Source organism: Protomyctophum bolini (assembly GCF_963924005.1).
Source record: "Protomyctophum bolini genome assembly, chromosome: 5".
In the NCBI taxonomy this organism is placed as follows: domain Eukaryota; kingdom Metazoa; phylum Chordata; class Actinopteri; order Myctophiformes; family Myctophidae; genus Protomyctophum; species Protomyctophum bolini.
Window position 1 is genome coordinate 24,295,866 of NC_137866.1, and position 16,896 is coordinate 24,312,761.

General features: G+C 44.7%; 2 protein-coding genes across 3 annotated transcripts in view; both read right to left on the reverse strand.

Annotated features, from left to right (window-relative positions):
* Positions 1-2,162: 2,162 nt before the first annotated feature.
* On the reverse strand, positions 2,163-13,040 carry zbtb39 (zinc finger and BTB domain containing 39; the record flags this gene model as incomplete). Its single annotated transcript, XM_080764413.1, has 4 exons — positions 12,983-13,040; positions 7,770-9,149; positions 6,455-6,814; positions 2,163-3,161 (listed from the first exon to the last, which is right to left on the reverse strand). The coding sequence occupies exons 2-4, from the start codon at positions 9,117-9,119 to the stop codon at positions 2,163-2,165; spliced, it is 2,709 nt and encodes a 902-aa protein (XP_080620539.1). The 5' UTR covers positions 9,120-9,149; positions 12,983-13,040.
* A 4-nt stretch (positions 13,041-13,044) lies between these two features.
* agap2 (ArfGAP with GTPase domain, ankyrin repeat and PH domain 2) overlaps positions 13,045-16,896 on the reverse strand; it is a 31,150-nt gene continuing 27,298 nt past the window's right edge. Inside the window, exons 17-18 of one of the 2 annotated variants that reach the window (XM_080764414.1) lie at positions 15,723-16,029; positions 13,045-14,551 (exon numbers count right to left, since the gene is read on the reverse strand). In XM_080764414.1, coding sequence (XP_080620540.1) covers positions 14,342-14,551; positions 15,723-16,029 — 517 coding nt within the window. In that variant the 3' untranslated portion in view covers positions 13,045-14,341. Of the gene's footprint in view, positions 14,552-15,293; positions 15,333-15,722; positions 16,030-16,896 lie in introns of those variants that run through there. The other variant, XM_080764415.1, reaches the window with a different exon arrangement.

A 16,896-nucleotide genomic window follows, 5' to 3' on the forward strand; every position in this document is an offset into this window, starting at 1 on the left:
ACTTGTTTATTCTAGAACTACAAACAATATTTACGGTATTTGTTGAAAAAGGCCAACCTTCATAGTTCTTACTTTAAAACCCTTTTAAAAATCAAATGGTTAAAGAATAAAAAGGCATAAATATAATAAATAATTACATCATAATTAGTTACAGATATGAGGTAAACAAAATATATATCACAGGTGTGGGCACTTCAGCAACATTATTCTACAGCACAACATGAATACAAAAAGACGGGGGTACATCTAGTGAATATAGTGCATGAATAGCATAATTGTTTCGTTTTTTTTTAAACTACTACAGACAAAAAAACAAAACACTACATGCAGGAAAGAAAGGAAGATTACATGTTGCTTAAAGATGGAGTGCCACAATTTTTGTATTTTTCATGTGTCTATGTATGAGGTGACAGTACTTCATTAGACACCCTGGAGTTGTTTTTATGTGCAATGGTGTATTAACTTTGTATTTAGGGTTTCTTCCTGGAGGCTGAACCCTTGACAGTCAAACGGGCCAATGAAGTAAACAGTAATATAGTGACACCACACTATCAGCCCCTCCCCCTTTATAATACAACTACAGCTGTGGGTGCTGCTCAGGGGGGCAGTCAGACAGATATTTTGTGAAGCTACTAAGGAAATCGGGATTTCCTGAAAGTTCATAAGTTCCTGTTGTGGTGCTGTCATTGGGCCCAAAAAAACCCATAGCCCCATAGAATGTATTTGGGCCCAACTTCACCTAGACTGTATTACCTTAATAAACATGGTCATGAATACTTTTTGCTTCCAGTCACTAGTTTAAAGTCTCATTTCTAATATCATAATATTCTTTTTGGAAAATTATGGTCCTATTTATAAAAAATAAAAATAAAGTCGCGCATGTTCTGAGGGGCGTGGCTACCGTTACAGTCTATGAACGGGATCCCCCACCCACTCGAGTCAAAATAAAAACCAACAAAGAAGATGGGGGGAAGTCCCGCCTCGTTGTCTGGGCCAGCCAATGGGCCAGCTGGGCCCAAACGGATCTAGAAAGATGGCGACTTCCATTGCAAGGACTGACAGGCTTCATTTTACGTTCATGTTAGACCCGGGGAACGCTTTGTCCATATTTTTTACAGTCTATGGTGCAGCTTCAGTTCAGGTGGATCACCACCCATCACCGGTGCAGGCTTTAGTTCCGACATACTATTGATCCGAAACCTCAATCCTAACCTAACCCTAACCGCAAGCACGGGAACAGCGCATGTCGGACCATCACTTTTTCGCATCGCATCGCATGTCCCCCCGCTTCTGATCTTCGGTGTGTCGGAAAAGCGTGCGCACCCCCCCCATCACCAGGCATACTTAATGAACTGGTGGGCGTGTCCACATAAAAGCATGATTTTAACAAATACTGTACACTTTTTGGAAAAAGTTCATCCCCCTTATATTGTAATAATATCTGATGATCATGTTTTAGGGTGGAAAAAAATGGTGGCACACCATCTTCAACTGATAAGGCCCCAGTTTTACTTCTCATCTAAAACAAAATGTAGTATATTGTTCAGCTTAGACGTGTTATGTTATGTATAAAAAAAAACAATTATGCAATATGGTTAATCAAATACCAACTGCAAATTTAGAAAAAATAATTACTGTATAATGCTACAGTGAGGTACTACTAGTACCCTTTACAGCTTGGGTGAATAAATGCAGCAATGTACTGAGTGACAGTCAACAGTCCTCTTCTCAGGTTAGGACATGTAACAAAAGACACAGTGCCACCAAGTGGCCACTGTGTGTATGTGGGTAGAAAAAACCTGCTAAATTCACAAATGTCTACAATTCAACAACCAGGAACTGTGTAGGAGTTAGACAAAGACAGACACAAGACAGTGCCCACACACACCCACAGTCACACACCCACACACACACCCCCAGTCTCACACACACACACACACACACACCCAGTCTCTCTCACTCACTCACACACACATACACACCCAGTCTCTCTCACTCACACACACACACACACACCCCCCCAGTCTCTCTCGCACACACACCCCCAGTCTCGCACACACACACACACACACACACACACACACACACACACACACACAGCATCATAGGTCAGGTGGAAGAAGAAGAAGAAGAAGAAGGAACGCGGCCGCCGAGCCGATGGATCAGGTGTCCATGGGCGGGGGGAGGGGCTCCTTGGAGTGGTCGTTGTACATGAAGGTCTGCTCGATGTTGAAGTCCGCCGGCAGGTGGTCCTTATGCACCTCCATGTGCGACGACACCATCTTCAGCGTGGAGAAGTAGAGGCCGCAGGCCGTGCAGCGGTACATGAGCGCGCCGGCGTGCGTCTTCAGGTGGCAGATCATGGTGGAGCGGCCGCGGAAGAAGCGCAGGCACACCTTGCACTGGTACGGCTTCTCGCCGGTGTGGATGCGCAGGTGGTACGTGAACTCGCCCGAGTGCGCGAAGCGCTTGCCGCAGTAGCGGCAGCGGTACCACTTCTCGCGCGCGCCGCACGCCGCCGCCGCCCCCCCTCCGTCCAAACCGCCGCCCCCATTGGTCAGGAGCCCCATGGGGAAGCCCGGCGGCCCCTGTAAGAGTTTATCGGACAGACCGAAGCCGCCCATCCCCCCGCCCCCCAGGCCAAAACCCAGGTTGGTCATTTTCACCAGGCTTCCTCCGCCGGCCTCCCGCGGAGACGACGACGACGACAAGGGGGAGCCTTCCAGGATCTGGTCGGCTCGCCGCTTTCCCAACCAACCCTGGCCCCCCCCCGCCGCGCCGTTCCCTATGGACTCCGTGGTGTGCAGGCCGAGGTGGTACTGGAAGGCCGACGAGGAGCGGAAAGTCTGCGGGCACAGGAAGCAGCGCATCTCTTCCGCTTGGTGCGCGGCGGCGGCGTCCGCTCCGGCTTTATTGAAGCCCTGCTGCTGCTGCTGCTCCCTCTCCTTCGCCGCCGCCTCCTCGGCGTGCAGGGCCATGTGCCGGTCGAGCTGGGAGCGCTCCAGGAAGCCGTGGGCGCAGTGGGGGCAGGAGTAGACGGCCAGCGAGAGGTGGTTGAGGGCGTGCCACAGGAGCGAACACAGGGTGAGCTGGGGGAGGTGGCACACGCCGCAGCTCAGGGACTGGGCGCACACGTGGCTGAGTAGGTGGTCTCTCACAGTCTGGGGGGAGAGGGTCGAAGAGCACATGAACACACACAAACGATGTTGCACACAGAACACGCAAACTGGTACGGAACTCTGGCGGAAGAAGGGTTCCCTTGGTTCTTTTATTCAATTACAGCTTTGGAGCTATATTGGTATGAAACAAACATACTGTATTACATCGCCAAAGCAGGTTATCTTTGAGGGGCGCTAGCTCCTCCTATATTGAGCTATTAGTGTAGTTTTCGTCATAGGCAAACATTAAATTCCCATTGATAAATGAATGGGGCGGGGCGGGCAAACGGTTGTCTTCTTAAAGTGAGTGTGTATGCTGGCCCCTGGAGCTGGGGTTTATGCTAACAGCTAGCGGTAGAGATAAGAGTTAAGTGCTTTGGATAAAGGCCCTATATAAATGCATCATTTATTTCAAAACTTGGCATTATATTTATGAATGTTTTAGGAAATCTTTATTTAAAAAAATGAAAGCTGTATTGGTAAAGAACTAGTAATACCGGAGAACCATGAGGTCCCAATTTAGAAAGCATCCGCATACAGGTTTTTATCCAGGCCTATAAACGTGAATCCAAAAGAGAAGTGTCTGATGTATACAAGGCCTTAGCCCTGAAACATGGCTGTCATAATCATGACAGTCACTCATGACGCAACTGCAGCCACTTTTACGCAATCGTCCACATTTACAGAGCAAACGTTTACGTAAACATTCAGATTTCAAATATAAAGTACTCACCACGTGTGCCACGGGTGTTAGAAATGTGCTGGTACAGCGATTAGCACTGCTGCATTCCACGTTGTTTAATAAAAAGGCGAGCACCACCGGCTATTTTTCTCAAACGGGGTGCGTTCGGAAAACTCACAGTTGACCGGGAGCGCACTCGACTATTAGTTTAGTTTGTATTGGCAGTGCGGTCAGCATGCCTATATCGAACACACCCAGTGTATCAGAATGCAACACACCTCCCGACCGATAGGGGTGTGTAGTTGAAAGGGGTGCGTAGTTGAAAGCATAATGGCAAAAAACTGCTCGGATTTATTAAACAACGCGGAATGCAGCAGTGCTAACACCCCTGGCACACGTGGTGAGTACTTTATATTTGAAATCTGAATGTATATATACACGTTTATATTGCTCTGTAAATGTAGTGATCGCGTAAAACAGGCTGCAGATGACGCTCGTGAAGTACGAGTGTTACGTGAACCATGGCTAACAACTAAGGCAGCGGTGGCCGAACGGTTTGCGGAGCGGTCTTGATACCGGAAGGTCGCCAGTTCGAATCCCCGGACCAGCACGTTAAAATGACCACTGCTGAAGTGCCCTTGAGCAAGGCATTGAACCCCTACCATGAAATGTTCTATGAGCAGGGTGTGGCTGTAAACAAGCATCTCGAGCTTAGTCTACTTCCCTGGGTAAACAAAGACCTTTGCTTTGCTTCTTCAGGACTAACTCCACAGAGTACATTAAAACTAATTGGGGGAAAAAGAGTTGGAGATTACCATCACTACAGATGAGTGGGAAAATGTGTGTAAAACCCAATGTACGTCCACCAACCCAAGAATGTGGAGGGAATTCTGTTGGAAGAACCTAATGAGAACACCTTTAAATCAAGGCAACTCAAAACAGAACAGCCATGCTGGAGACAGTGTGGCCACAAGGAGGATTCTGAAAATATTGGCAGGATATCCATTCCACCATGGATTATTATTTTTAGGGAATAGTCCTGAAGAGTTTCTAACACAAATATTTAATCAAGATACTAAGAAAGCAATCACATGATGCTGGTACCCACCAACCAAAAACAATTGGATGGACATTACTGGGGAAATATACATCATGGAAAAACTAACATTCATACTCGGACTACAAGAGGATATGTTTTACAAAAGGTGGGATCTCTTCCTTTAGGCCCCCAATATTGTATTTGTAGATTGTGTTGATCTGTAATATTATCAACACAATCTACAAATACAAATTTGACAATAAAGGGCTGCATTTTTCATATAGTATATGAAAAATGGAGCCCTTTGTTCCCTTGGGGTTTTTTCGTCAAGTTTTTGTCTTTGTACCGTTTTGTTTCATTCTATGCAGTGTTGTTTTCCTCGACTAAAAAATACATTTTTCTTTCGTCGACTACCTTTTTTCACTGACGAAAACTAAATGGAAACTAAATGAAAACTAAGCTATGATGACTAAAACTAAGACTAAATATACTGGCGATAGACTAAAATGTTAGGAAGGGACTAGTGGACATGAGATCCAGTACAAGTCATTTTATACTTGGTTGCATGCTGAAAATAGCAGATCTACAAGCTCACAACACGTCGCAGCGCTTCGCGTTGTGAGCTTGTAGATCGGCTATTTTCGACTAAATCAACTGTAGATTTAGTCGACTAAAATCTTATGACATTTAGTCAACAAAAACAAACACTAAAACATTCCAGGTGACTAAAATGTGACTAAAACTAAGTAAAAAATATTCACGACTAAAACTGAAATGAGTGCCAAAAACACCACTGATTCTATGTCCTTTTTGCTGTGCTCGTTTTCTTTTTCTTTTCAATAAGAATTAAGTGAAAAAAAAAGAGAAAAGCATCCACCACATGACTATATTTTATGCCGTGCATTAGCATTAGCACAAGATAAGCCAAAGTCAAAGTTACTGACTTTGTATGACAGATATGATTGAAAATGTCAAGGGTCTGCATGACCTCTGCTTCCGGCACACTATTTTCCTCTGCAAACACAATCTGAAAAATACGAGCAGTGGTTACTGCCAAATAGAAAACCTAGGGCTATTTTGAAAAGCATTTTTGAATAGTTCAACTAGCCAATCTACATTGACACGTTGTGAGCTTGTAGACTCGCCATTTTAACTATTCAAAAATGTTTTGCAAAATAGTAAAAAAAAGGCAAAGGTAAGTTTAGGGATACTGGGGTTTAGCGGTGACGAAAATGGAGCCCCTAGTCTTAGTAGGACTTAGTTCAATTGAGCGTCCTGAATTTTTACCCAAACTTGCTGTCACAACTCACAATATGAATTTATAATTTCCAAGGTAAACTATAATATAATATATATAATGGTATAACTCCATTTGCACAGGACTAGTATTATCAGATGACCTCTGGGGTTTGCCGAAATATGATTTAGGTTTACATTTTATTACAAAAATGATGGGCATGATGGCTGATTTGCGTGGGCTTAAGATGACAAACGACTGCAATTATTCCAAATGACCAGAGGTCCCTAGTACTCCCTACAGCCCTAAAGCTGTATTAGGGAGACAAATTCACTAACCTGGAGGTCCTTGGCGAGGGTTTTGCTGCACACCGCGCACTGCAGCTCGGGTCCCAGGCTCTGGCCGGCTCCCGTGAGCGCCCCCTGTGGCAGCGTGTAGCCGGCGGCCGCGTTGCGGCGATGGCGCAGCAGCTTGTTCTGACTGTAGAACTGGAGGTGACACATGTCACAGGAGAAGAGCTGCACGCCGACATGCAGCAGGGCGTGGCCGACTCCGGCGGCGTGGTCCGAGAACGAGGCGCCGCACACGCGGCAGAGGCCCGTCTCCGTCAGGTGGCTCTCGGCGTGGGTCCGGAGAGCGGCCGGGTCGGCCGGGAGAGGCGCGGCGCAGGCCTTGCACGACCCCGCGCTCCCCGTCACCTAGAGAGGAAGGATGTTAGTGGATGTATTCAACACTGTCGTTTCTGTCGAGCGGTCATCTGGTTCTACATTTTGTCAAAATCCACACTGGGACAGCGTGAGCATGAAGCACATTGTAACCCGGAAAGCAGCCTGATTTGATTAAAATCCAATAGTGAGCATGTTTTATTGACCTATACCGTATTTCATATTCTTTTATTAATCCTTTCAAAATGTATGTTTATTTACTGTCACACAAAGAAAGTGTTAATAAAAAAGAAAAGAGAAGGGAATTATATTTAATTATTGACGACGTTTCAAGCCAAGGCTCTTCATCTGCTCTTCATCCGGTCAAAATGAGTGTGCGGGTTCCCTTCTCTTTTCCACCATGTCACTTTTTGAACCCAGCACCTCCACGAAGTGACGTTACCCATGTTTTAAATGAAGAGTTTGTACTTCTGCCCTCTGGGAGAAGATACAAAGAACCAAAGTGGAAGTACATCAGATTTAAATAAATCGTTTGTACCAGCATCAACTAAGATGTCGAAAGAGGCTCTGAAACAGCAGTAACTGTGTGAGGCTAGATTATCCACATCATGTGTGCAATTGTGTAATGTTGTGTCTTCCTCTGTAATGTATTTTTGCGAACGCAGTGATTGCGAACGCAGTGAGCACTAACTATGAGACCTAGCAGATCATGTCTGTCTGTCTGTCTGTGTGTGTGTCTGTCCCGCATAACCATATAAGGAGTCCCCAAAGCAGCTATACGTCCAAATATGGAGTGTGTTGCATCAATCACAAACAAATCACTCAGCTCCATATATGGGCATAGTGTTGTTTTATGTGTGGCTGTAGCCGGGGTGAAACTAAGCCCAAGACAAATTTCCCTTGTGGACATTAAAGTTTACCTTGACCTTGATGTGCGTATTTTTATACTATAGTTTCTTAATTAAAAAAAATAAAGAAATAACATTACCTGGACGCGGGAGTTGGCGCCGTTTCCGTTCTCCACACAAACGAGGTCGTCTTCGTCGTCGTCGTCCTCCTCCTCCTCTTCCATGTAGTTCTCGTCGTCGCTCAGCTCAATGATCTCGCCGGCCAGCTGACCCCACGGCTCGTCCTCTTCAGTGCCCTCGATCACCCTGCACTCCTGTAGGGGGTCTCGCTCCTCGTCATCATTTTGCCCCCCTTCTACCTCCCCAAACATGAGCCTTTTGTCCCGGGTCACATCCACTGCCGCGCCTCCCTCCGCCACCCCACCCTGCTCGGACGCCCCGACCCGTAAGCAGGCTAGTGGGTCTCCCGATGAGGAGGATGCCGTCGGGGTGCTGCAGGCGACCTCTGGCCCACGCCGAGCCGAAGGATCGGCAAAGGAGCAGGAGTCAGAGGGCACGGGGACGGCACTCTGAGCCAGGGGGCTGGTGGTCATGCCCCCGCAAATAGCCATCCGTCCGTCCCCGTCTCCGCAGATCCCCCCGACGCCGTCGCCTACCTCATGTTCCCCCTCCTCCTCCTCCTCCCCCGTCTCAGTCTTCAGCTGGGGGAGGAGCGCAGGGAGGCACGGAGGCAGGACTCTGTGAGGCTGGCTTTTAATAGCCAAAAGGCCGTGTTCTCCGGTCAGCTGGCTCTCGGCCGTGATCTGCCCGCCGTAGCCCACGTGAGACTGGACGTCTTCCGTCTTGAGGTGCTGCAGCGACAGAGCGGCAGAGTTTTGGTTCATCTCCAGGTCTCTGGGTGTCCTGTGCTGGAGGAGGAGGGGGGAGTGTGCGGCGGCCGGGGTGGGGGCGGCCGACGACGACAGGGAGGAGCAAGAGGCCGCGGACGAACACGCGGACAGCGCTGACACGGAGACCGCGGCGGGCGCATCGGCGGCCATGTTGGAGTCCAGGCCCAGGTCTCCGCCGGCGGTGCCGATTGCTTTGCAGTTTGTCGTCACCGACGAGGCCTGCATGTCGGGGAACGTGGCGTGGCAGGCCTTCACCAGCTCACTCACGCCCAGCCGCTCGGCCAGCTCGTACAGCACCCCGACGTCGATCAGGTCGGTCACGATCTCCCCCGTGTAGATGAACGTCAGCACCTTCTCGAAGCTGGCCGGGGAGATGAACTCCAGGGAGAAGGCGGTGGCGGCGGTGGACGAGGAGGACTGGGCCCGCGAAAAGAGGCTACGGAAATACGCTCCGGCGCAGCCCAGGAGGGCGCGGTGGGCCGAGAAGGAGCGGTTGCCCACCTGCAGGAACACGTCGCAGTACATCCTGGACTGCCGGCAGCGGTTGAGCTCAGACAGGAGGCCAGCGGCGTGGCCGGGGCCCTGCAGCCGGATCCTCATACCCGCTGCTGCTGCTGCGGCAGGCCCTGACTGTGGACGACATGAAACAGCAAGGATGTCATTCAATTTGCAATGGAACAACATTATAGACTTGTTGTGTGTCACAGTGGCGTATCCAGGAATTACGTTTTGGGGCAGACAAGATGTGTTAATTGTCGCCTCACAATCGTAGCACTAAAAGGTTTTCAAAGAGATATACCTGCCAGACGAGTAGGATACAACAAACTACAAAGGCTGAAAGGCATGCATTTACATTCCAATGGGTGATATTGAGGGTCGCGCTCTACCGCAACGGCCAAACAGCTGTCCATTAATAGTTCTCAGGTCTTGTTTTTGTCCTCTTTTTTTCTCATTGTATGGATTTCGGCCACGCCAGAAATGGATTTGGACAGGCGGACGCCTGCCCTCGCCTTATTGTAGATACGCCTCTGGTGTGTCATATTCATGCATGTGTATATATATATACTAGAATTTCGTGCGCGCTACGCGCGCACTCATCCCAGAGCGACTTTGCCACGCACTATGGGAAGAAATAAATGGCGGGAGTTGACTCCACATGTAGTAACGAATGGGTTATTGGAAATGTACCATTGTTTTGTCCTGAATATTTCCACAGCCTAAGTACTAAAGGATTGTGACTGTGGGACAGACATACAGTCTGACATACAATAGGCTACACGTGTGCACAGTGAATAAACAATGACCTATATGCCCAGAGTTCTTAAATTAACATAGTTGGATTTTAACAGAAAGACAATGCCATAAATCAGTCAAAGTAAGTGACAGACTCAACAGTAGCACACAGCATGCAAGGCAGCGATGCATGCATGCAAACATGTTTGTCCAGCTGAGATTTAGTGTCTCCATCTCTCTGTGGAAGAGGTTGCACATGACCTGTACGGCCACACTGAGGCGCTCCAACACAAACACAGACACAAAACAACACCACGCTGTTTGTCCAGTTGACCCAAATCAACACCAATACCTAGCCTGTTTGTCCAAAACACAGTATCTGCTGGCCACGTGTCTACTTCGCCACAACCTAATGTTAGTAACAAATGTAGGGGAGAGCCGCCAAGGTTGTAACGCTTCACGGTTGTAACATGGACGTTATATCTTGATTGGTCAACGCCACCATGACGCCATCGCGTCAGTATGTGTACAGCAACGTACTCTACGTGGCCAGGAGTTTGAAGTTTGAAGTGTTTACCTTCAAAATGCGTCTAATTTTACACCTGGAGTATATGTGTGGTACAATTTTTGTCTTTGGTGTTGGTGAATAAAAATCCACATGGATGTGTTCATGCTTATGTTCTTCATTAGTTTGCATCGTGTTTAGACGGAATTCACGTTCATTCTGGTCTGTAAGCAACTGCAAAGAAAACTTGCAAAAGCGGGTCATTTGTAACATGTGTTACAAATGGTCCGCTTCCATTCAATGCCATTATATGTAATATTTACATATTTGACATATTGGCCAATATTATATGTTCTGAAATGGTATTGTATCGTGTAGTGTATTCTGAAATTAGTTTAGGGTTGTATAACGTTGTACAACTCAATCAATCAAACGTTTGTTTAATCAATGTATTGCCCCATTGAAAAAAAAGAAATGGCCAAACTGGTACTGGTACACCCGATACTATTTAATATTTCCCTTATGTTTGATACATTTTCTTATCACATCCATGGTATGAAAACAATGCTAAGGAGTTGCTTCAATGAAATGTAATTGCTTTAAGCTGAGAACGATATGTTTAATGGTGTTTTTTAGCGTTGTTACATTTATCATGCATGCCGTTACAATTGATCCGATATGCGCAGCAAATGTAACACTGAAACAGCGTCCACGTTCGGTTGAATAACTCCCGACCTGTTTTATCAAAAAAATAACTTGAAGTGGTTTATGGTAGCTGACATGTGTAGGTCCGTTGCCTGAAAATATTACATGTGTAGCTAAACGGATCTCTGAGTAAAAGAATGAAACGTGCAAAATGTTACATCCTTGGCGGCTCTCCCCTATTAGTTTACTCACAGCACAGCACCGTCACTCCTGTCAGTTATTTCGTCCTAATAACGTGAAGTGGTTTATGGTAGCTGACATGTGTAGGTCCGTTGCCTGGAAATATGACATGTGTAGCTAAAGGGATCTCTGAGTAAAAAAATGGAACGTGCAAAATATGTTCTAAAATTGTATTGTATTGTGTAGTGTATTCTAAAATTAGTTTAGGGTTGTATAACGTTGTACAACTCAATCAATCAAACGTTTGTTTAATCAATGTATTGCCCCATTGAAAAAAAAGAAATGGCCAAACTGGTACACCCGATGCTATTTAATATTTCCCTTATGTTTGATACATTATCTTATCACATCCATGGTATGAAAACAATGCTAAGGAGTTGCTTCAATGAAATGTAATAGCTTTAAGCTGAAAACGATATGTTTAATGGTGTTTTTTAGCGTTGTTACATTTATCATGCATGCCGTTACAATTATTCCGATATGCGCAGCAAATGTAACACTGAAACAGCGTCCACGTTCGGTTTAATAACTCCCGAGCTGTTGTGTGTATTGCGTGGTTAAAAGGCCGTGTGTTTGTGTTGTAAACAACTCATGTTATGTCTGCGCACACTGTATGTTGCTATGGCTGCTGACGTTAGCATGTGTGCTATCAGGCAAAAGCTGAGATAGATATGCAACTACTACTGGGGAAAATGCCATACAAAACACAACACCTAATTTCGGAATGTTATTGTGACCTATTGAGCACAATCAGACCATCATGATTTGCTTGCTGGACCTATAATTAATTTATTAGCATTAAATGTCCACTCGCCCATCCAAAAGAAAAGCAAGATGGCTGCGACAGATTGTGAGCGCGACGGACTACGGAGGCCAGGAGGAACAGAGCTGGTGACGTAAGAGGCAGGCAGTGTTGCCAGGTTTGCGAATTGTAAGCGAGTTGCAGTGTATGCAAGTAGCGTGGTTAAATTCCTTGTTTCTCGGCGTGTTGTGGCACCCGTTTATCTGCTGGCTCGATCGTGATTTTCATAAAAGTAATATTTGCAGAGTAACTAAGAAACTTGAACGGCTAAAAAATAGGCTATGTCAGTTCGGGGAGGGTGGCGAATTTATTTTGCATATAGAGATGTGTGGTGAAAGTGTGGTTCGGTCGGAGATAGAGCATGAAGAATGAGTATGGGTACACCTTTTCACTTGTATAGTAGATATAGTATGGCAACTCTGCTTATTATAACTGAAGTTATATAATATAGCTATACTAATATATACAGTATATATATTGTATATATATTAGAAGTTATATAATATAACTTCTGTTTCTCGTCACCGTTACTTTCCAGCGCAATAAACTCTTAATAAACTCTTTGTTCGTCTTCTGATGAATTGAAAAAGGTGGACCCTGTTGTAAACAAGTGTAATGCAGTGTGTCGTCCACAGTAACAGTCTTTGTATTGAGTTGTGCTTTCATGTGAAATGTACCCATTCTGCAAACTGTTAATAAATACTTCAATCAAACATTAGAAGACTTTCTATCACCTGTTAAATACGTACGGTACACATCCACTCCACATGCTGCGAACATTTGGAACCATTATGTAGAAAAGTTCGGTCAGATTATAGAGATTTCTCAATCATGCATGTTGACAAATTAAGTTTAACATCGTTAGTTTGACAAATAACAATTGACAGTGATAATAAAGGCAAGCATAAAATAAAAACGTTACATGAGAACTCTATTATAATGCTAGACTAATTAGATTTCTCGTTTCGATATTAAAATCAAACGCTCATTGAGGACAATGCCCGTCGGTTTTTAAGATAAATTATAAAAATGTCTTACCCATAGAAAGCTGTGTTTTTAGTTTAGGCAAACAGAACACTTGTCTCTGTTATTTTTTTTTATTGAGAAGCAAACGTTTGTCGCACATGTATGACGTAATATCACCAAAAAATACAGTTTGGGCGCCACCTACTGTCTGGATGACTAAACAGTCATCCAGTCATTTGGGGGGAGGGAAGGGGTGCAAATAAAAGGCCAATAATATTCATAATGATAATTACAAAATTTATTCAGATTACCATTTCCTTTAGCTCACCCGGTCTAAGGTGATAAATGAGACTCATTCAACACACTATGAAACATCATCATGGTTCAAATTCATGGGTGACCTTCACAACATTGACATGAATAATAAAAATGTTGTTGCCTCATCTAATGCCATGATCTTTATTTAGGCTATTCCAGATAATTCTCCACAAATAGGCATACATAATCAGAATATTGTTTTGTATGTTCTTGACATGGTACGAGTAGGCCTATAGGAAATTATAAAAGACAATGAAAAAACAATATGACAATCATATGTTTCCAAAACTACCAGTAAGAAATAATTTACAAAATCGAGTCTTATACCATTTCTGACTTTTAAGTTGTACGTCCATTACAGATTTTAACATTAAGTATGCAGCAGGTACATTTACAGTATATTTACGTCATGTCTTTACTCTGGGAGAATAACACTGACATATTTCATACAGTATTTCAACCATTCAATTTTCTAGACTAAGCAGAATTTCATAATTATTTCAGTTGGTCTATCACTGATATTTTTTATATTGGCCATCTTTGACCATTGCACTGTAGCAACAGGCACACATAACTAACAACATGACATACTGTATGTTTATACTTTATTTGCAAAGACAAAGAAGAATAACTGTTTTGGTCCAGTGACAACAAATATTAAAAAATAAAAATAAATCACCCTCTCAAACCACTCGCAACAATGAGCGCACACCCAAAACAGTTTGCTCTATTCATTTTTCACTATCTGACAACTTGTTGTCGGTTATTGCACTTCTTTAGGAGGAAGTGGAACGTGTGTGTGAGATTTTAACGTACTGTATATACTGTAATTACTATGGACAGCTACAAACGTCTTTTTGAGTCCCTTTTGAGTCAATGACAGCACACGTTTGAGCAATATTATCTATCAACAATTTGAATGAATATTGCTTTTCAATTGTTTGATATGTTGTTCAGGCTCCTGTGACAATACAATTACTGTACATAGGATGTTATATAGTCCCCTTCCCCATTTCCCACAGTCAAGATTTTCTTTTATTATTATATCTACACAAAGTCAACGTTTTCGCATGTTGACACCAGTTTCTGTGCAGACGGCATTTTCAGTTCAAACTACGTGCGCTTCCGCGTGGAACCGGTTCGACCCAGACTGGCAGTGCTGGACCGGCGAGCGAGAACAGGTGTGGCGGCAGTGGTAGGGGAGGTCTCGTTAGGGCAGCCATGTTGAAGCAGTATGTCTGCACAGCCTTTGCTCCCGGTTTTCTTTGCCATCATCAAGGCTGTCTGGCCTTGGTCATCCTTTGCCTTCACGTCGCTTCCATACTGCAGGGAGAAACGTTCGATTAGTTGAAAATGTGTCAGCATCAGCAATTATAATGGTGTGTCTATTACAAACATGCAATCTGGATTTTTGTTCACGTCTAACTTCACGTGCGTACGTGCGTATATGTATGTATATTATATGTACTATCTACCGGCTGCGGATGGAGTTTTTTGTCTGTTTGGCACATTGTTTATTAGCATGCTGTTTGTTTTTAAACTGTGTACTGAATGTCTGTCCACTTTTAGATGTCTGGCTCGATTGAAATAATGTAATTAGATTGATTGAATTAGCAATTTATTGATTAACCACTTAAAAGTTTAAGTGTAATCAATAAATCACTGAAATTCAATGGGTCTTAAACCATATACCGGTACTTAGTTCACGGACTCCCAAGGGCCCTATACTTTATAGTTGACTGGATTCCCAAGGGCTCTACACTAGAATTTACAATTACAATTTAGGCATTTAGCAGACGCTCTTAATCGAGAGCGACTTACAGTAAACACTAAATATCTTATGTGAAAATAGCGATACACACACACACACACACACACACACACACACACACACACACACACACACACACACACACACACACACACACACACACGTTTTGATTGGAATCGTTTTGATTACTGTATGTTAAGCTTGTCAGTGTGCATTTGTATCTGTGCCCATATTGCTACTAAGTCAGGGGTGCACTAGCAAAAAAAGTTGAGAATTTCTGTACAGGAAATTTACCAATGACTTTCCTCTTCCAATCTATCCTCACTGCACCCTCTGGGAAAAACTATAACAAAATACAGAGGCTGAAAATATGATAGATAGATAGCACTTAGATAGCACTTTATGTAGACTTAGATAGTATTTTAGACAGACTTATAGCTCGTTACGTAGACAGCACTAGAATTGCATTTTATGTGTCATAGCACTTTATAGTACACACGTATATTGTATAATATATAATTTAGTATAGTATGTATAATTGACATAGATACTCCACTGTTACGTTCTTAGTTTATACATGATTCATGATAACTACTTTTTATATTATGTGATGTATGCCATGCTTTTGTTTTTGCTTAATGTAAGTCGCTCTGGATCAGGAGCGTCTGCTAAATGCCTAAATTGTAAATTGTATGAAGAAACTAGAAACAAAAGTGAACTCACCCAGACGAGCAGCTGCGTCATGACCGCGTCTCCCAGCTGACACGTTGCGTGCAGGGCCGTGCGAGGCCACAAAGGAGGTCCGGTGGGGTGAGCGTTGATCTGTTCCTTGGTGCTGTGGGCCAGGAGGAGCAGCAGCCTGGGCAGGTCTCTATCGGTCACGGCGGAAAGCAGCCACGCTGACATGTTGCTGCCGGAGCCGCCGGTGGTGTCCTCTGCTGTGTGCTGCTGGACAGCCACACCTGTGGCCAGCGGCGCCACAAAGACCCGCTGCTCATACTTGGCACGGATCCACGACTCTCTCTCCTCACTGCCGGGGGGGGAGGGGGGGGGAGGCACAGGGGGGAGAAGTGCAGGGACAAATTAGCCATTTGGCGAAAATGTCGCGCGCACGCGCGCTATGGGGGCCCTGCAAATATTACCGGCCCAGGGGCCCTCATGGGGGTTAATCCGTCCCTGGAGAAGTGATCACACATATGCACATACATACAGTACACATGCGCACAGCCATGCATAAGAACAAAGCCATTACCAGTACTTATAAGAGTGTGCACCCATAGCTGTGCTTAGCAATGTCACAGAGAGACAGGAAGATTGAAAAAGGTGTCTGAAAAAGTAAAAGACACGTCAGAGCTCTCCAGGACAGACAACACCTCTGGCCTGCGCTTCAAGGGGCTGCCCCCGACCAACGGACTGATATGATCGAATCCGAATTTGTGAAATAACTGGTCGTATATCTGATTTTATCCATGTCATTTGCTGTTCATATTCATATCACGTGGACCCATTCGTTTTGGGAGATGTATCCCGGTAGCCTAATCATTAAAATATGCTATTTCTTAAGGTCCCATGACTTATGTTTGCAGCCTGTTTATTGGACTTTAGATAACCTTTGAACTCAGTACCGACGCATCAGCAGTGCATGCACATACATACAGTACACATGCGCACACCCATGCATATTCCAAGAAGAACACATGCACGATCAGGGATGCGTACTCCCTAAAACCCCTCCCTGCGAGGACGATGCCAGATGTTTCATAATCAGCAGAATAGTAAATCAAGGGACATTATCCTATACATACTAGTATTCATACTTGGCTGATCAAAACATAAATACACAAAAGATTAACTGCATTTATGGGGGATATTTTTATAGCGCTTTTCCAAGTGCTCA